Consider the following 20,729-nt stretch of genomic DNA (forward strand, 5'->3'; position numbering starts at 1 on the left):
CTCTGGTGTTTTTCCCTTGTTTTTCTTCTAATTCAGTGATAGGCAGCAATATGAAATGCCAACATTGCCAGCAGATAACTTCTGTACTTCTGCGTTCAATGAACCCCTTAAGATGGCATGTAATGTCTGGTTGAAGTAGCACACTCTTTATTTAAGATGATCTATCTGGCAATAATAATGTATATTAAAAATACACATGCACATTTTTGCAGACTTGCAATTTAATGTATTTTCAGAATTCACTACAAAAATGCTGTTTCACAACTGTAACCATACACTGGGACTCCTACAGTAGTATGGATAATGTACAGATGTCTTTCCCAGGACTACCGCTACTGCGCATTGTGCAAATTGTCTAGGACTGCAATCCTTCCTCAGCAGCAGTTGGAAGAAAATTTGTGAGCTGAATACTGATATCAAAATACAGATTTAAATAATTTACTCTTAAAAACATTCATATTTATAACCTCTTACAGAAAATAAAACAATTAATCTGATTATCAGATACATCCCTCAGTTTTTCCAGTTCCAAGGTATACACAGGTCTCCATCCTGCAGCACAGAGTAGAAATGTGAAATGCATAGGTGCATGCCTTGTAGGTAGGGCAAGGATTCCTCCAGCAGCCGCTCACAACAATCTATCATCTGTGCACTGGAAACACTGGGTTCCTTATACAACCGATCCAAAGAAAATCTTTCAGTGGAAGCATCGATTAGCTCTTTCTCTGTAATCATCATCCTAGCAAACGGAGACAACACACAGCGACAAAATTACAACTTCATCTCTTGAAACTCCCACCTTGAAATAAGCATTTCAATATATATAGAATATATATTAAAACCAGAAATACTGAAGTAGATTTTATGCAGGTAAATAAAGGTGTCAACTTATGCACAGATATGGTACAGCTGAGATTTTTGTGCAGGTTGATACACACACCTATCTCAGAGATCAGAGTGAACATTCTTCCGTGACTATGGGCATAGCATGCCCATGGAGTCACGTTTCAAAGCCTGCACCGTGCCATCTTTTTGCTCACTAAGTAACTGGGAAAAACACAAAAATAAAAACCATGTGAGGCAACATCTTTTATGTAAGGGATGAAAGTACTTAAATAACATCGAAAATAAAAGTTTTAAGCATAAAACCATGTTCATAATTACTGTGTCTTAATTACACCAGTACTCTGTATGTCATCAAAATCAACAACTGACAAGTACAGTCAACTTATGCATATTAACTGCATTAGTAACTTCCCAACTGCAGAATTTTGTTGATCTGCTTAGACCTGATGATCTTAAATGTCTTTTCCAACCTAAATGATTCTATGAATTTTGTTTCCAAAGCTTGCAGGTGATTTTTTTCCTTCACCTCAGCAAAATAAGATACCACATGGCAAACTCAAACTACTCAGAAAAAAAGTTAATGTGTAGATTTAATTAAGTCACTGGAGCTGTGACTGATCAACTAATGAAGAGAGTTCAGGTTCAGCCAGTCCCACTAGCTCAGGCACTGTGCCACATGAACACAGCTGCACTTCCAAACCAGCTTGGCTACAGACACTGCACCACCACTGGGATGTAAAATCAGCCCAACCTAGGCATGGACACTGCTACTGAGACCATTCACCTCACACTAAAACACTACTGTAGGGCCTTGCCACCACTCTCTCCAGAGCTCAGGATGGGATCTCTGTGTACTTGCATGGCACTGTGCTCTGCTGAGGCAGTTGGCTCACTGCACAAGAACCCAGCCCACCCTCACAGTCAGGGATAAGCTGAGCCAGTGATTTAACCTAGAGCAAAGCCTGTCCTCTCTATGGCTCATTTCTATGCCACCTTCCTGAGTGCATTCCCAAATACCTAGGCACCAAGGTTTCCTGTTCTGTGAAACCTTAGGCTCCCCTGAAGGAGTTTCAGTCAGCTGGACAACTGGAGGTTTGTTTTCATTCACTTCCATAGGGAGGCTTGCACCTTTATCACAACACAAACCTCATACTTTACAGAAGCATGGGAAGGAGAATCCTGCATTACTAGAAGACTGACATTATCCACACAGATAACAGAACTTTCTAGAGCAGCAGTGCATTCAGGTCAGAATTCCAGCCACTCTGTGCTGTTTACTGCATGTAAAACACTGAAGTCCATGTGCAAAGTACATCCAGTACGTCTCAAAATATTTTCCTTTATCTTAGGGCCTCTTTAACCACCACACGAGGATACAGAAAATCAGAAAACCAGAATGAGTTCTGTCCAAGGAAGCTTCAAGTGGAAAAGGAGTTTTCAGCTTCGATAAAAGGCAAGTAAGAGGAAATATGACATAGCCACAAAAAAAAGCAGAGGTGACAGAGAATGACTGTTTTGTATTTCCTATCACACAAGAACAAAAGAATGACAAATGCAATCATCAGGCTGTGGGTCTGTAAATCACAGAACACCTCCTCTCCTCTTTCAGATATACATACCATATGCGATTCAAATATGCAATTTGCTGCCATGGGGTATTTGGAGCCACAAAATGCAAATTGGCTCAAAAAATAAGATGACAATTAAGAGGGGGAAAATAAAAAGGTCTACTGAATGCTATTAACATAAGATAATGCTTCCAGCTTCAAGTATTTTCTCAAGTGCAGTCAGTCAGAAACTGGGAAGGAGAGTGGAGTAAAAAAACCCACCACATTTTTTGCCCCATCCATAAAGCCTCTCCATAAGCTAATGGATGACGGGGACAGACATTGTGACCCAGTATATTTGTTCTTTACTATTTCACACAAACCAGCAATCATCCAGCACACAAGATACGCATCTTGGCTCTTACATTCTTACAACACAGCTGCTTGTACTCTGAGAGCACAGTTTTCCTGCATTAGTGCCTTTATGAAGTGCGGTAGTATGAGCTTTTTTGGAGAGTGAGTTACCCAGATGCAAATGCATACATTTGCTACAACATCCCTCCCAAAATCTATAGACAATACTTTCCCAGCTGTCACATGTGGACAGTTACACAGAGAGCTATTCAGTAGTTACAATTTATATGGCAAAAATCTAACTTCAAAGCTGGACTAGGGTTATGGAAAAATTCCAACAAATCATGTTTACTGAAGTCCACCTGCAAAACATATCTTTCCAAGTAATGAGGTCTTAACAGAGTTAAACCCATAGCGCCTTCAGCAACTCATGCCTAAAATCACTTCACAAAAGCATATCTGGATCTATGCATCATGTATACACTCAAGACAGTTTGATAGCTCAACAACTCATCAAAAGCTTTCCAAAGCAGAAAAATAAACTTGCAGCAACAACCTCTAAAAGGACTGTACCACCCAGTTACCCATCACAGTATTTTACTGAAAAAACCCAGTATCTCTACTTCATCCTCAAGAACATATGCAGCATACAAGGTCAAGAACCAAATTTACAGTTCTGATAGATATTATAAAGCATGGATCTAATATTAAGTATGGTGCTGTGACTCCCTACTGTAATCTCTCTCACTCCCATCTGTGAGAGAGTACCCACAAGGTGTTTCATCATTCTAACCCTTTTTTTTTTTTTTTCCTTGTTAGGCACTAACTAACATTCTTCTCAACTAACCGACAAGCAACTAGAAATAATGATTCTCTAGTTGGTCTCAGTTATTTTTAGTTTAGATTTCACTGTTTTTTTGTCACATTGTAATTAACATTAATACAAGTTGTTGCTTTTCTTACTGAATAAGGTGTTTTCCACCTCTTCCTTGATAAAATAATTGTAAAGAAAATTATGCAATTTTGTCTTGTAGGCGAAGATATTTTACTTCTGAATTAAGTATAATGGTCTCTACAAGGTGAAAGGGGGTATTTTCTAATGACTGTTTGTGTTCATTAATGCTGTAATTCTTTACCTAGTAAAGCTGATGGATAAAATTCTATTTTAGAAACCGAAGGGGTTTTTTTCACCAAAAGAGCATGAATCCATTCTTTAAAATTCTCCTCCTCCTCCAAAAAAATCCAAAACAGGACATGCAAAGATTTTAATGAGCTAAATGTATCAAGTCACATGAACACTTACTCCTCCTTTCTTTTCAGATTCTCTCTTGCTTCCTGTGCTTTGGCAAAAATAAACCACTGAAGAGCTGCTGGATCACAGACTGTTGGGATCATAAAGTGTCCAAATGCATGTAAGCTTGGTGCGTATCTGTCACTAATGAAACATGATGGAAGTAAAAAACAAGGTACAGATTTTAATGCAACTATTTCTGTAAATTATCTTCAGAAAAATTCTAAAGATAAAAGAATATAAATTAATCACAATCACAATAATTGGTAAAAAAATATTGTTTGGTTCATGAGACTAGAGAAATACAGTAAGTAACACTTTTTAAAAATTACATTTCAAAAGCAGCTGGTAAGAATACTCAAAAAATATCAACACCAGCATGACAGCACAAAGATTTGATTTAACCCAGCATAACACTGTAAAATAGACAGAACTTTGAGTCCAACTTGAATGAAATTAAGCAGGATTTTCTTCAGTCTGATTCCTTCTTAACCCATAAAAATGCACTTAAAACCTTCTGAAACAAAAAGATTTTGACATAATGAAAATCCAAGATTATATTACTTTTCTTCTTAGTGAGAGCAATAAGCAGTGTAACAAAAAAAAAGAAAAGAGTAATAGCTTTAAAAGAAATCAACCTTCCCTGCAAATACCTACCTTTCCAGAATCATTTGCAAGCCTCGCAGACTGCGAGGATGAAAAGGTAGTCTGCTGTCACGTAGTTTATTATAGAAAGAGTTCAAAGTCTCATAGTATTCTTCTAGAGTCAACAGAGGTTGCAGTTCTTCAATATATATTACTTGGATGCCTCCCAGAAGTTGGCTTATCCGATCTTCCAAGAGCAGCAGCCTTTTTTGAAGCTTAAAATAATTTGGCAGTCTCTCAAAAATCTGTGCATACACATGAACAAACATTTTCTATGTTACAGAGCATAAAATTTAATTTTAATAAATTAAATAAAAAATTATTAAATAAATTAAATAATAAAAAAACCCCAAGAAATTATAAAAGAGATACTTAACAATGCAAACATGGAACCCAAGGGGAAAAAATTAAAATCGAAGAACACCAAAGGTGAGAAATATCAAGTATATTCTTTTTGGGGTAAGATATAATGGAACAAGCTTTTAAGTATTTTCTGTGTTTATAACATGAAGGCACCAAAAGGACATAAAAACTTGGATGGATATCCTCTATATATCAAAAAATTAATAGTCTCAGTTAAAAAAAAAATCTATAACCTGACGCCTGTATAAAACTTTTATCACCCCAGTTTTAGTGGTAGAGTTATTCCTCATACAGTAGTCACTACCTACCACCTACCCTGTTGTTATTATTTTAAAGTAGTTTTTCATACAAAAAAAGTGCTGCTGGAACAAGTGAACTGATTTCAGAATTATCTCATTCGAAATGCAGGAGGACAGTAGAACAGATAGCAGATAGTTCTGGTAGTAGAATCAGAACAGCTTTTGGAACAATAAAATTTGGTTCAGCATTTGCATTTGTTACAGAGAAAACCAGAAAAAATCCTTTAAATATTGTACCTCTGACCAAGCATTCTACAGACTGACTTGTACAGTATTCTACTGCTTTCTTCTACCAATTAGTAACAAAAAGTAACAAAGCAATTAGAAACAAAAAGCACTTAGGACTACTTTCTAAAATGGGATAGAACTGGACAAACATGCTCTCTAAAAACTGAGTCATAAACCTCTTCAAGATTTTCACTGACTTTCTGTGTAACACTCCACATGATTTTCAGTGCATTTCAAAATAAAAATCCTTTGATTTCAGGTTCAAACATATACCTCACCTTTGTCTCCTCAAGCAAATACCATCGCTACAACTAACTACACACATTGTTCCACCTGCATGGCATTTTGTGTGGATCTATGACCCCTTTGGAAAAAGCCACAGCAAAGGCTAGAAAGAAATATTTACCTTCTCAAGGAAGTTGCTGTTTAATATTAATCAGAACACTTTTATTCCAATGACTATCAACACTCTCTAATCCCAGAAAGTTTTCTATTAAATTCTAGTTTCTCAGTTTAAGTTCTTAGCAAATCATTCACACTAACAAGGCATGGTTTGTTTTCCCCTCTCAGTGAAACACATATGCAAAAATTCAAACACCACCAGAGAAAGAATATTGAGTGTTAACTTTTCATATTATTCACTGATTGGAATACAGAAAGAGAATATTCTGATATTCTAGCAGGGTGAAATTCCCAACTATGAAATTCCACCAATAATCTCCTTTTGGAAGAAATATTTTTTGATAGAAGTATCAGTAATGCTTCAGTAACCAAGATTAAAGAAAAATTCCTCATGTGATATGCTGATATTGCTACATCTTTAGTTTTTGGTCCTTTGCATACAACACTTATAATTTAGGATGTTAGAAAGCTTATCAGTTCTGAACTTTACACAAGCAGGAGCAGAACTGGCATAGTCACTAAAGATAAAATTGCGCAACATCCACATTAGCTGCCTAAAAGAACAAAACGGAGTGACAGGGTTGGTTTGTAGCCATTGACTGAAATCATCAGTTCACAACTCCCTTTAGATCTCATATTTACAGAAGATCGGAATAAAATCCATTACTTCTTCATGGGAATGAGCTCTTTAAGGATCACAAAGTATTCTGCCAGGACTCACTGCACAGACTGGAACAGTGCATAACAAATTAGTTTTCTTTATAGCTAATCAGGAGTAGTACTGACTTGTTAATGAAAGCAGCAGCAAAGATCTAGCAAAGACTGTTGTTAGTACCAGCATACACAGGATTAAATTTAGAACGCAGTGTACACCATTATGCTAAACCCATTAACTGTTCGCTTCAAATTACTCATCAGTTATCTGCACCCATCAATATTTTTGTTACAGTTTAAAAAAGGATGTCACAACAAGAGGAGTTATATTACTTTTAAATCTTCTTACTTTGGTCCACTGATGATGAACATCCATGGTCCCCAGCATTATGTGACCTGCTGCACTCATACCAGAGCGGTCTGTAAATACCACTGTGCGTCCTAGAGATTGAACAAAGCTCTTTACTCATTTGGGTTACTGCAGTCATTCCTACAATTGCTGAAGACTTAACTATGCTGCTAACATGTCACAAGCAATGTATTTCTGCAACACAAATGCACGTGAGTAGGTGCTTCTGTTATTCTCAAAATTTTGAAGGAGATTCTTGCGAAGTACAGTTTAAGAATTTCTTTTCATACAAACCTGACCCAGCATTTGCCTTCTCTCTGTTTGAACTTCATAGATTTTTAGTTACTCAGACATTTTTCTTAAGACTACTTTTAAAATATGGGAAAATCTCAGCAGAGAGGATGTTCAAAGAATCTGTATAAATCACGTATAGAGTAGGAAACAGGCTATATGCTTGAAGAACATACAACATAAAAGTGGGTCAAAGAACTATTAGCAAGGCCATTCAACACTACTTCAGAACTCTGCAATGTGCAAGCTGTAAGAAACACTTGCACATAACTCTTTTTTTACATAGAGACAAAATAAAAGGCTAATTCTACGTGGATGTTTAGGGGGATAGATCAGTTTTGAGTCTGTTTTTTTACGTAGAGTACAAAGATCCTCAAGAATTCTTTAGGGTAAAAGTACAGGAAACTGTTTATCAAAATAAGCCTTCACAAAAGTCTTCAGTTTGATGTATTCATCTACAAGACGAAGCTTAAATAGGAGCTCTTGCTCTCAGAATTCAGTTTTCCAAAATCCGAAGGAAGACCAACACTGACTTCACGGCATCCACCCTTGTATCCTAAGACAACATCAACTGTACCTGTATAATTACTGACAGATATTTGTCCAGTGTATTATTAAATATCTTCAAAGATGGAGACTACAACAGGTTCACAAGACAGATTTCTCCAGCACTTTGAATTCTTAGCACGCTTAGGAAAGGAAACTCATTTGAAACCTGATACAATTTAAAACTACTACCTATGGTCCTACCCACTCTGTCTATTGGCAAAGGATTAGGCGAACCCTCAAATGAAAGCCACTCAAAACTGAGTATCTGCAGACAGGCATAAAATGTGGAATTACAATTAGAGGAAACAGCTACTGCCACAGATCCAACAGCTGTATGAGAAGAATGGGGGGTGAGGCTTACAGAATATTTTAGTTTTTCCTGAGAAAATACTGGTATATTCAGTACTAATAATAGAGCACTGAATTATTATATATTATACTAACAATATAGTTATTCTATGGAATACGCATGAGAAAAGAACGCAATACAATTTTAAAGGTATTCTAGTAAATCCTTGTTTGAGTTAGAGACCCACTCACATTTTTGTCTTGAATATACCATTGCTAACAATCTGTTGCTACCTCCACCCTTTCAGAGGTTCAGTTTAGAGTTTTTACTGATTTTCAGTTTTACTAGTTCAATTTTACTAGTTTTCAGTTTAGAGTTTCATTGCTAATATTAAGTCCGGTGCCTTCAACTGACTCCACTTACTTCTTCACTAAGAAGTAAACTAGAAGCTGAGTGCAGTGAATAAACTACAAAGAAAGGTCACTTCAAAAAATACCCAGTAACCTAAAATATAAGTTCTCACCAGTTTTTCAGTAAGCCTGACAAGTTTGTTTTTGCACTTACCAAAAGAATTTGTAAAAAGTACTGGAGGCTCCCATGTCACAGAAGACCCACGTTCATTTCTGAATCAATATTTTATTAGGATATATTAAAAAAAGCAACAGAAATACCTTTAACATTCTTTAATATTTCAGGTCGCTGCTGGACCAAGCGACCCAGACTGTGTAGCTGACTACAGCGGTGAGCAATACCCCAGCTTCTCTGCCACCTAAATAGAAATGTGATTGAAAGCACTTAATCCTCAATATCATTTTAAATGAAGATCACAGAAGTTGAGATGCAGCTCAAAGCCTTAAAACACAAGCAAAATAGCACCCCAGTAGTAATAAAATGCTACTCAAAAGCTGTCCACATCATATGCTATGTGAACAGCTAAAAAGCCTAAATAAAATTTCAGTGTTTCTTAAAGTGAGTCCCAAAAAAACAAGCAAAGAAAACCAACACAAATACAAAACCAGGTAGATAGAATGCATAAATCTCTCCCAAAGTAAGAAAGGGGTTAGTAAGAAAACAGGGACAGTGTTTGGTTTGGTCATGGAGCATGCAGTTTGTTTGGACACTGTGTAATGTTTGTCCAGAAGAGAAAATGCAGTATGTAAGGACATTGTCTTTTTTCTCTTTTTTTTTGGTTCCTAGTCCAAAACATTACCATGATTCCAATGGAAAAATGGAAAGTTGCTATGTATTATTCATATTTTACAGTGGAGTAATTTTTGCAGGTGTTACCTTGCTGGCTTTAATACGCATAGTTTTAACGTCTTTTCCATCCAAGACAGACCAGAGAGATTGTTAATTTCAAAAAGCATCTAAATTGTGAAGTTGTCCCAGTGTATTGGAAAAATACACAGACTTCTAGCTGATATAAAACTGTCTCAAAGTGGGAAATTACCATTTCTTTATTGTACTACGTCTGTCTGGAATTGAGTTAATTTTCTTCATACCACAAGTATTTTTATATTTTTTACTAAAACAGTAATCACAGCACACCAATATTTTGGCTACTGTGTAGTGCTGGCACAGTGTCCAGGTCTTCACTTTTTTTTCCTGCTCTGCCCCCCACCATCAGCAAATAGGCTGGGGCGGACAAAATGCTGGGAGGGAACACAACCAGGATGGGTGACTCCAGCTAACCAAAGGGATATTCCACACCATATGCCATGATCAACAATAAATGCTTAGGGAAAGGAAAAGGAAGTGGGAACCTCATGGTTATGGTGTTTGTCCTCCCAAACAAACATTACATATGAGGCCCAACTGTCCAGAAGGGGCTAAACACCTGCCTGTCAATGGGGAACAGAGAGTTAATTCCTCCTTTTGCTCAGCTTGAACTCACAGCTTTGCTTCACTACAGCTATTACACTTCTACTTTAATCTACAAATTTTCTTGCTTGTGCTCCTCCTGCTCTCCTCCTCCCATTCCAGTGGGGATGTATGAGCAAGTGGCTGTGTGGATAATCAGCTGCTGGATGGGGTTAACCCACACCATCTCATTTAGGGAAACCCAACTGGAAAAACCTCGCTTTTTAAGATGCAGAGAATGGCACTATGTCACAGCACTTGTGAGGCAATTTAATCTAATACAAGTAATTAAAATAATTATTTACTGTAACCTAGCAATATCACTTTGCTTTCAGCAGCACCAGACGGGAGTGGAAAAAGGTGGCCATTTCTTCATCTGTCCTAAGCTTATACATGGAATAAAGCCGATGACCCAGTTATTTTTCAGATCTCTGTGAACACTAGCATGAGGCTCCAGAATCACAAGCAACAGTGTCCTATTAAGATACTGGCTTGTCAGATTTCCAGCACTCACATTCTTTACTGAATTATACCAATATAAATCATGGAAGATTAATAACTCTTCATGGAACACAGTAGCTTTAATATATTTCAGAAGTGCAATCTATTTAAGAAAATAAATATAAGCCATCAATAAAATCAAAACTATGCATTTAATACTGAAGACTGTTTCAGAATCTTAAAAACCCTCACTATAGCACAGTTACAGAGCATTAGAAATTGTGTTCAAAAAACCTGGCTTCAGCTTAAAAGAAACCAGGGTCTTTTACAGGGTGAAAGGACAAAAGCATGATTTCAGAAGCTCCAACTCTCTCTTTCCTGGTCAAAAAAATAGAACCTAACAGACTAGCCCTTGAAATAATCCCTGAAAGTTTATTTTCCAGTTGGTGAATACCTTCACTGCCACTTTCCTAACCCTGAATATCTCACTTCAGAACATCCTCACTCAAAGGCACAAAATTAAACAAAGGATTGCAAATTATTTTCTGGAAAATATTCTGAAGAATCAGTATCTCCAACTGCACTCAGCTCTTTCAATCAAACAAATCTCCTCCTCCTCTGGAAAGTGAGAAACAAAACACTAGAAGAAAGAACATCTCAATTAAGCATTCACAAGATGTCAGTATGTACCATGTGCAAACTTGCATTTCACTGCCAGTCTAGTTACCCTTGTAGATATTAACTTGAATTCAGGAAATGCAATTTTAACCAGCAAAACATCCAAACTAACACACAGACACATATTTCTGTGTTTGCCTCAAATGGAGCCTACATTTTCAGTTACAAATAGGAGGTCTCTCGGAGCAGATTGTAGCAGGAAACTTTTATCCCAATAGAATTCTTCTAGAAAAAAAAACTCAGTGCAGTAACACTTTTTCATATATGAAATAAAGCTGTTTTGCTGAAGCAAGCTTTTGAAGTTCATAGCATAGTACTAGGCAACACTTCCTTGCTTTGACTGTCTTAATCCAAGTTCAGTTGATCTAATGTATTACCTGATATCTGAGAGCTGGAGCTCATGACAAAGTTCAATTTTTAAACGTTCTAGTTCTTTTCTAAGCGGCAAACTCTTTTTCAGCTTTTTTACTGCACTTGCTTCATTATCATCTAGCCAGGACCTGAAAGAGGAGGAAAAATACTCAACAGTAGAAGCATGCTGCTGTATGATCTATCATGTAAACAGTACAGGTAACTCAATTCTTACTGCTAATATAAGTGTTTCAAGCCAAATTATCAGGTAAAAGATTTTTTTAAAAATAGAGGATAGAAGATGAAATTGCTAAATGCTTTACCTTAAGATATTTACAATGGAAATCCTGGCACTTAATGTCTTCGGAGGGGACTAAGGAATCAAACTGAATTCAAACCACTGACAAATTAAAACTGTAAGATTTGGATGTGTGTGTAAAAGGCATAAAACAGCATATTAGTGTGATTTCAGGGGATATCTTCAGAACTTTGTGGTTTAATTAAAGAAGTTTCCATACATCTGCCTTTAAAAAAACCCCAAACAAACCCAAATGCACCAAAACCTAACAAAAAAACCCCAACCAAAGTGATCAGAGTAGACTATCAAATATGGGAGGTGGTACTAAAGGGCTAAGTTAGGTAACTTTTACAGAGCTGACATGAACATAGATTAAACAGGTCAAAGTTTTATAGTTTTTTTGCCAATAACCACAACCAGACAAACATGACTCTGAGTACATCTAAAATTTCAGTAGATAATTCTGTTTCTAGGAAAAAGTTACTCTTTAAGAGATTTAGCCTTTGTTCATAGCATAAACTTATTTTCATACTCTTATTTTTACAAACAAAAGGTTCCATTCTCATACTGTATTTTAAGCAAAAAAATTCAAACTCAAGTAAAAAGACAGGCCTGATGCCAGCTGTCTATATATTAAAACAAGACTGTTAATATGTAACTGTCCATGGCATCCTTGTAAATGTGTAAAAATAAGTAAAAATATTCTCTAGAATGTTAAATCTCAGTTAAGTGTTTTACAACTGTGTATATTACAGTAGTTTTATTTCTGAAGTGGTTTGCAGGATGAGGAGTACACTTTGCTCTGAAGATCCTGCCAGCATAGTTGTGCATTCATTTCAAATGGCACCTAAATCTCATTGTAACAAAAAGTTTTTCAAGGCCCCAAAACGTGTATGTGTCCTAAAACGAACACATGCGATTTTTTAAAAACCATTAACTTCTAATACAAAACACTCTACATGTAATGCAAGTTCAGTATTTATAACTGCATTGATTTAAATATTAAGGTTTTCATGCTGAACAACAAACGAGAAGCACAACACTAAGATACCATGCATATTAAAACCTTTTAACCTTAGTTTTCATGTATTATTTCCCATCCTCACCAGAATGTGATAATGAACTAGGAACAATAAAGATAACAGACATATAGGTTTGTGTTCCAGAAGTCCTGTAAGAGGTAAGGAACTATTTGGAGCAAGTGGAACCTCTGTCTCCTTCTGAACTGCCACAAATATTCCACAAATCTGAAAAAACAGATCAACCAGAACTAGATTGACCAAACATGACTGCTGGGCAAAGAGACAAGAATGCTTCAGGTTTGCTGGCACTGTAGTTATGCCAGGAGCTCATTTGAAATCCAATTACAAAAAACATGACAAAACTACATGTTGGACAATAAAGTTTTGTATTATTCATAATGTTTATTGGCTACCTTTAAAAAACTCAGCATTAGAATAAGACCAGTTAAGGTTACAAAATTTCAGTTCAGTGAAAAAGCATTACGTACATTAAAGTTGTTTCCACTCTCTGGGCTTGCTCTAGCTCCTCCTCAGGATCCTTGAACCCAGTAAACGAGTAATAGGTCTTATCCCATTTGATAGGTCTGTTCACTGTGCTTTTTGCTTCCTTGTGGGGCTGAGAGTTCAAACTCTGAACATGCTCTGTAGACAAACTGCAGGAGTTGAGAATATCTAATACTGTGCTCAGGAGATCCCTAGTATGTAACGTAAAACTGACTGCTCGAAACCCTGTAAAAAACAAACATTATTTAATTAAAATTATTTAAAATGCATTCCCACTTCCTTTCCCTTACACAAGAAACAAAACAAGGCACAGATAATTGGAAATTTCAATAAGATATTTTCAATAATATTGAAATAATTGAAAGATAATTTCAATACTCACTGTAAAATTCTCATGCAGTTTAACTATGTCTCATCACTTAGCTACCGGGCCTAACTTCCCTGTTACAAAGCAAGCTTTTGACTTGAGAGTAGAAGATAGCTTCCAGTTCAAATGTTTATGTTAAATAGACCAGACATAACACCACTATTTTCTTGAAAAACAGCATGATTTTGTTTTCTAGCACAAGGGTCCCTCACAATTTGCTCAAGTGTTTTGACTGTCAGAATATATAATGTAAAACTCATCTGTCAGGCAAGGCATATTGGTACATTGGAGACAAATTTGTAGAACAAAGTTAATCAAAAGCAACATTCCAAATCTGGCAATATTTTTTGTAGTCTCTATGATAAGAGACAATGAAGTAAATTGAAACTTCAGATATTATACAGCTTGAACTTAGAGAGTAAGTTCCTGTTGATTCTATAAGTGCCCTGAAGTTGTGTACTACACCTGAACTGCAATGAGGACAAGAATCCAACTGTTGTTCCAGTTAAACATGGCAATGGTATCAAAAGCGGAAATATTATAATTTATATCCACCTTTGTCTTTTACTTCCTCATACTGTAACTTAACCTCAACTCTGCTATGTCTCATTCTTTCATGGCTTTTTAAAGCTTAAGATGTTTAATTACTTGGGATGGTCCCAACTGCCTGATTTGATACGGATTTTCATGGTTTGACAGCATTTTTTTCATTTGAAAAGTCATTATGACTGCACAAGGCTAAGCAATGGTCTGAAGGAATTTAAATACAGGAAGATACATTCTGCACAATATAAAAGCACCTGAAGCACTGAAGGACTCCTGAACATTCGAAGAGTTTGGTTCTCTTTCTCTTACATAAAAAGTAAGCTGAGTTGGCTTAAAAGAATGAAATCCTGGTTTCTGTAGGTTCTCCAAGTAGCCATTTAGTCTCTTCAGAGAGTTTTCATTTACTTCCTGTTTTAAAACAAAAACAAACAAAAAAACATTACAGAAGATGAACTTGGCCATTTTTCATCTAAACCTTTTTAATCTTATATGCAGAATCAGGTTTTACAAAGTGCCAGTTGCTTTTAATGAGTTGTGATACAGTTCACATTCTCAGCATTTATAATTACACTGCATGAATAAATTTGTATTGTGTACATACTTGTGTATTTGTTTACATTCCAAGACCCACTGGCTTTCAAGCTTAAAGAAATTAATTGGTTCAAATATAATGCACAACATTTCAAAGAGATAAAGCAGTATGTATTATAAATTGGCCTGGAAGGATTCAGTATTTTCTTTATAACAATTAGAACATATGATTACCAAATAATAGACTTTTAAGGGACCTAACCTTGCTAAAAATTGAGGAAGTACGTATTTTTGTTCTCTGGAACCAACCATATTAAATTCTAACACTACTTTTGTCTCTCTGACAGCAGGAAAACTAGAAAACTTCCATCCTTGATACATGAAATATTTACAAAGAAAGCACACTAAAATATATTTACCCTCTCTTTGGGATGCTGGCCAAAGAAATCTGGATGTACAGCAAAATAGAAAGGTCTGAGAGCATTGATGGCATCAGCGCCTGACAAAGTTCTTGACTGAAGAACGCACTGCAGCAATATCTTGTCCAGACATAACCTAACAAAGAAGTAAGATATTTATGTATGATGCTACCAATCAAGTGACAAACTGATATAATTACATTAAAATGTGACAGAATGGAATAAACATTCACAGTTGCAAGTATAATGATTTAAAACTGGTATTAGGAGTCTGAGTTCTGGATCTTCCCCCTTAGCATTCACAAAGCTGTGCTCTGACAGAGCCAATCCAACAGGTTTGAGGGATGGTGGATGCTAATGGTAGAACAGGACTTGTAAATAAGTACAGCAACCTCTCTCTACTTTCTCAAAGATGCCTCAAATAAAAATTCCCCAGTCAAGTAGCTCCAATTGCAAATACTGGCTTTTGTGGTATTTTTGTAGACATTGCTGAAGCTGCTCTTAAAAGCCAACCTTTATATCTCTGAACCTCCAAGTTAAAGAGCCAAACCCAGCATTTTTCAAGTAGTGCCAAAAGAACATTAAATTCTACCAAGGAATAATAATCATAATTCAGTGAAAAAAAGGTCTGCATTATGTTCTGAGTTCCATTAAAAAAAAAAATCTATTTTCCTGAACATACTCTTTTATAGAAAACATCAAGTAAAAAGACAGTACTTTCTGCCCTTTCATCTTCACTGAATTACAAGGATTAGAAGATGTTTAATTGTAGGAGAAGCTAAGATCAGAAGGAAAAGTTAAGTTGAAGAAGTTCTAGGAAGCTCAGAAAGTGCCAAATTATTGAATACCTGCAATTATGTAGAAATCAAACAGTTCTGTAATGAGCACACTTGTGTAACAGAAGACTGAAATGGAAAGAAAAACCAAGTCCTGCATGAAAGACCACCGAAATATCCTGTCATTGTTCAAAGGCAATATTCAGGTTTAGCAAACTAAGTATCAGGAGACAGTACACACAAAAGCAGTAAGAAAATGAGAATTGTGAGGTGTACAATGGGTTTCCCTTACAGCTGATTTCACAAGCTAACAAATTCAACAGGCTGCTTTCTGTGATTAACATTCATTTTAGTTTGCAAATCAGAAGGGCAGGGGCACTGCTCTGTTAAGCAGTACAATACAGTCTTACTCCTCATAGTGTCATTCAAACTGCAACCCCCAAAAAGGAAAATATATGTCAGAATAAAGCTGCTTCCAATTCACATAAAACAAGTAACTTTAGCAGTAATAGACAGCAGGACTGTTTTACAGAGAGCTATTTGTCCAGCACCCTAGACCAAATAATCATCCTGGACACAGAAATATGGGATATTTTTCTGACTGCTGTCATTAATTTTAAAAAATCCAAAACCCCCCCAAATTTGTGTTCAGACAATAAGCAGAATGTTTTATCTTGGCAAATGATATGTGACAACATTTGAATTGTCAAGCAGATGCAGTGACCCTTACTTTACCTTTTCTCTGTCAACTTTTCCAGCTGTTCAGTTAAAAACATCAAAGCAGTTAAGACTAATGTTGTTTGCCTAAGAGGTGGGCAAATATTTAATTAGCAGGTCTTAAAAGGCAGCTTGCTGAAAACAGAAGTTCTTGTAGAAAAGTGGGACAGAAAACCCGTGATGTAAGAAGACTGAAGGAATTTCAAATCCATTATGACTTAAAACCAATTTTCATGCTTGTGGATGAAATATAAGATTTAAAAAAAAAAAGCTAAAATATATTACTGGCAAACACTTCTACCTCTTTGTTGGCTACACCTTAGACACTCTTAAGACTAAGACTAGTCATCACTACAGCCCATGATCCTACTCAAAATAGCAGGAGATGGTGAAGTACCACAGACATATCACGTTTTTAGGGAGAGTGAAAGTTCTTCAGGACAAAAATATGCCACAGTTGCTCAGTGACACAGGAAGAACATCTCTACTAGGCCAGGTAAGACAGGAAACAAAGCACACTGGATAAAAGTCCACTCGGTCACGTGCTTTACCATTTTGGATCTGGAAACACCAAAATAATTGTCCTGCTGAGGAAAAAAAAAAAAGCAATTTTATCTCTTTTTTTTGGGTAGCAAGTGGACACAAAACAGTAAAAGGAAAAAAAAAATCTAGCAAAGGAAAAAGTAAATTAACCAGTTACCTTTCTGACTGCAGCTGATTGCTATGCATGAAATTCACATCCTCCTAGACCAAGCTGCTTGGAGGAAGAGGAGCTCAGTTCTCTGTTCACCTAATTCGTACACCATCTCCCATATCCACTCTCAAGCTACACTGCATGATGTTTCCAGTAGTTCACAAAAAAAGTTCCAACATACCTTGAAACCATTAATCATACTTTCCAAGTTTATTAATCATGAAGTTCAGTCCCTTATTCTACATGAAAAATGGCCAAGAATGGATAACTTCAGTTCTGTTGTTTTGTATCTAAACAACACTGTCGTGCTAGTAGGAAGGCTTGGGATTCCAGCCAAAAGTCTATTTTGAACTTGCTTAAAAGAGAAATGCTCAAAGGCCAAAATTAGTCTGCGTGACAGAAGGAAGAATTCATTCACTGAAGGTGAAAGACAGAATTCTGAGGCATCTTTCAACTGAAGTGACGAAGTAAGTGAATTAAAATGAATTTAGAGAGATAAAATGCAAGAAACATGTTTATGGCTTCACTCACAAGGAGTAAAGATTGTTCCAAGAGCTTCATTTAGATCTGAAGAGCAGAGAAAGGCTTCGTATTGAAATCAAGGTCACAACTACTTCGAGGACAGTGTCTCCACGAAAGACATGAAACACAATCTCCAGTAGAACACATTATGCAATCATACTCTAGGACTGATTTAATTTATTGGTTAAATAATTCCTTTCAGCTTTCCTTTTCTTCACATCTCTCCAAAGTTCAAGTTTTTGGCGTATAGCTTTGGCACTGAAAAGCTCTGTTAAATTAAGCTCATAGTTACAGACATATTCACACATTTTGAAACACTAAGCTTTAATAACTCAATAATGCAGTAATATATTTGATATCATATTCATATTTCTCATAATTAAGCCATTTAAAACCCCTTGTTTTGTTGAGAGCCTTTTTAATGTCTCACTCGAGGACAGGAATATGGCTTTGGAGGATTTTCAACTGTGGATGCTCTGCTGAAAGCTTCAAGCTGTAAAGATGAGAATGTCAAAGAAATAAGCATGGAACTATAAAAACACCAAAACAGTTTCACATATATGGAAGTCATAAGCAAACACTTAAATGCTAAAGGTAAATTAGGTCAGTAACATGTCATACCTTCTCACGGTTCTCAAGCAGCAAAACATTTCAGCAACTCAATGCTCAAGCCGAATTTCAGCCATCCACTAATTCACTGAAAAAAAGGAAAAAAAAATCTCTTTCAGTAATGGATGTGGGTATTTTCCCATTACTTATCAGTGCATTTTCAAAACCTCAGGTGGTAACTTTTAAAGTCACAACAGTAACATAAAATTGAGCAACCACACATAAAACCCAAAGCTTTGTGTAAGAATGTTTTCAGTTTCCTCTACTAACAGTGAGTCTTGCCAATATTAAGAGTTGTTACCATATTTTCATTTGGGGATGAATATTCCCAGTTAGGGGAAGAAACTCCTAAGAATTATAAAAGCAAAAAACCAAAAACTTTCTTTAAGCACTAAGACATACCAGCTCATGGAAGTCCACGTAAATGTTTACTAAATCCTACACTCAAGCAAATGTCAATACTTTAAAATGTCAATATTTTAACATGCCAACTACTTTATGGGAGGAAAATACAAAATCAGCGGGAAAAATCTTTATCAAATGTTTGCAGACATTCATAAAAATGAATTAGCACTTTTTGCCAGTAACTTCTGCATTAGGCAACTGGAGGGGAGAGTCTTCTAACACGAGACAAACCATTTGGTATGTAAGAGTGCAAATACACACCTAATTATTAGGGATTATGAGGTAAGCTCCCTATTGGCAATATTTTCAAGCTTTTTTAAAAAAAATACACTTGGCACTTTTCAAAATAACATGCCTGCTATGCATGCTGTTTTAAAGTGCCTGAGATGAACAGCTATCAGAGAAATTTCATCCCAAAGCTGTTCCAATACAGCGTGACACTTCCTATGCCTACTTTGCAAAACTCTTGAAGTTTTAGATGTGCAGAACAAATATACTTAACCAAGAACCTAAATTTTTACTAGAGGCAGATAGTGGGAGAAAAATATATACAGAGATAAAATATGCCCAAAACATTCGGTAATTTTTGTTTTCAAATTTTCAGCTAGGTGGGCAAGACAGTAATCATGTTATTTTCACTGTCTGTGACAACAGTCCTAATCACAAATTAAGTTAAATACATTAGCAAGCTCTCTGGTCATAAAACAGTTTTCCCTGACCGTAATTTTACCTTCAGGCATTTGGGCAGAGGATGGAAAAAACTCAACAATTTCACTTAATCCGCGGTGACGCTTTATATAACCAGACAAAAGCATCATTGTTTCTTGCTTTAAATGCTCTATTAACTGCTTAGAAATTGGTACACTGCTTAGCTGAAAAACAAAACCTCCTGGTTTTGACTGAGCTCCACCTGCACCCCACCTCAAAGACAAACCCGCTGAAACACGACAAAACATGAATTATGTTGCAGAAGCCTTTGGCACAACGACGTCGCCCATCGCTGCCACCTCCCCGCTCAGCCCGCGCTTGTCTATTTCAGGTGTTTACCTACACTTGAGGCAGCACCGAGATAACAGCGTGAAAATCAACAAAACGACAGCACTCAGAAAATAAGCTCGGGCGAACGTGACTGGCTCACTGCTTGAAAGGAAACAAGCTGCTAGTGGTGCGACCACTAACAGTTTTAACTACTGAAAGCAGAGCCCTGGTAGAATCCGCTTTGAAATCCATTAAAATGCAAAGTCTTCCCAGAGGGCGGCAGAGCTGACCGCAGTCAGGCTCACGGGCCTTTCGCACCCTCAGAAGCAAGGCGCGGGATAAGGAGCCGCCGGTGCCGGGCCGGGCCGAGCCGAACCAAACCGGGCCGGGCCGGGCCGAGCCGAGCCGAGCCGAGCCGAGCCCGGCCGAGATCCGGGGCCGCGCGTGCCGGCGCGCACGTACCGCCACGCGCGTGCCAGCGCACGGACAGCCCCCGGTCCCCACCCCGCCGGCGGACACCGAGCGACACAGCCCGGCCCGTTTTCAAAGCAGACCCCCCCCCACACCGCCCGGGCTCGGCCTCGCACCGTTCGCCGGCCGCCGTCCGAGCGGACCCCCCGCGCAGGTGGGCGGTGGGCCGCGCCGCCTTCACTCGTGCCCTCGCCTGACGGAGAGCCGCGCCGAGGCCCCCAGCCCGGCCCCGCTTACCGCCTCAGCCAGCCTGCTCCCGCCGGGGCTCGGCCCCATCGCCCCCGCCGACGGCCCCGGAGGGGGCGGGCCCGGGGGATTCCCGCCGGGGGCGGGGCCGGCGCGGGGGCGAGGCCGGCGCGCGCCTGCGCTCCCGCCCCCTGGCGGCTCCTCCGCTGAGCGGCCGCTCGGGGCGGGCGGGGCTCCCCCAGGCCGG

The 20,729-nt window shown here is 37.7% G+C and overlaps 1 protein-coding gene across 8 annotated transcripts; it reads right to left on the minus strand.

Moving 5' to 3' along the window:
* Nucleotides 1-125: 125 nt before the first annotated feature.
* TCAIM (T cell activation inhibitor, mitochondrial) lies at nucleotides 126-20,691 on the minus strand. Of its 8 annotated transcripts, none has more exons than XM_085051193.1 (12): nucleotides 20,534-20,691; nucleotides 18,455-18,530; nucleotides 18,264-18,326; nucleotides 15,125-15,260; nucleotides 14,429-14,582; nucleotides 13,246-13,486; nucleotides 11,464-11,586; nucleotides 8,779-8,876; nucleotides 6,979-7,070; nucleotides 4,696-4,928; nucleotides 4,051-4,182; nucleotides 126-739 (listed from the first exon to the last, which is right to left on the minus strand). In XM_085051193.1, exons 2-12 carry the CDS (start codon nucleotides 18,481-18,483, stop codon nucleotides 514-516), a joined length of 1,527 nt encoding a protein of 508 aa, XP_084907319.1. In that variant the 5' UTR covers nucleotides 18,484-18,530; nucleotides 20,534-20,691; the 3' UTR covers nucleotides 126-513. The 8 variants fall into 8 exon arrangements, with proteins under 8 accessions (XP_084907319.1, XP_084907318.1, XP_084907322.1 ...); XM_085051192.1 differs by having other exon boundaries at nucleotides 20,413-20,621; XM_085051196.1 differs by lacking the exon at nucleotides 20,534-20,691 and adding an exon at nucleotides 19,899-20,213.
* Between the last annotated feature and the right edge of the window lie 38 nt (nucleotides 20,692-20,729).

The sequence above is a fragment of the Lichenostomus cassidix genome, chromosome 2 (genome assembly GCF_008360975.1).
Source record: "Lichenostomus cassidix isolate B80296 chromosome 2, HeHo_3.0, whole genome shotgun sequence".
Taxonomy (NCBI): domain Eukaryota; kingdom Metazoa; phylum Chordata; class Aves; order Passeriformes; family Meliphagidae; genus Lichenostomus; species Lichenostomus cassidix.

Excerpts from the sequence above, each read along its gene's own strand:
- TCAIM (XM_085051193.1), bottom strand. The coding sequence starts at position 18,483 with ATGTTTTGCTGCTTGAGAACCGTGAGAAG. Across the intron at positions 18,327-18,454 it reads TGCTTGAGAACCGTGAGAAG|CTTGAAGCTTTCAGCAGAGC; the intron begins GTATGACATGTT and ends TCATCTTTACAG. Across the intron at positions 740-4,050 it reads AATCTGAAAAGAAAGGAGGA|GATGATGATTACAGAGAAAG; the intron begins GTAAGTGTTCAT and ends TCCGTTTGCTAG.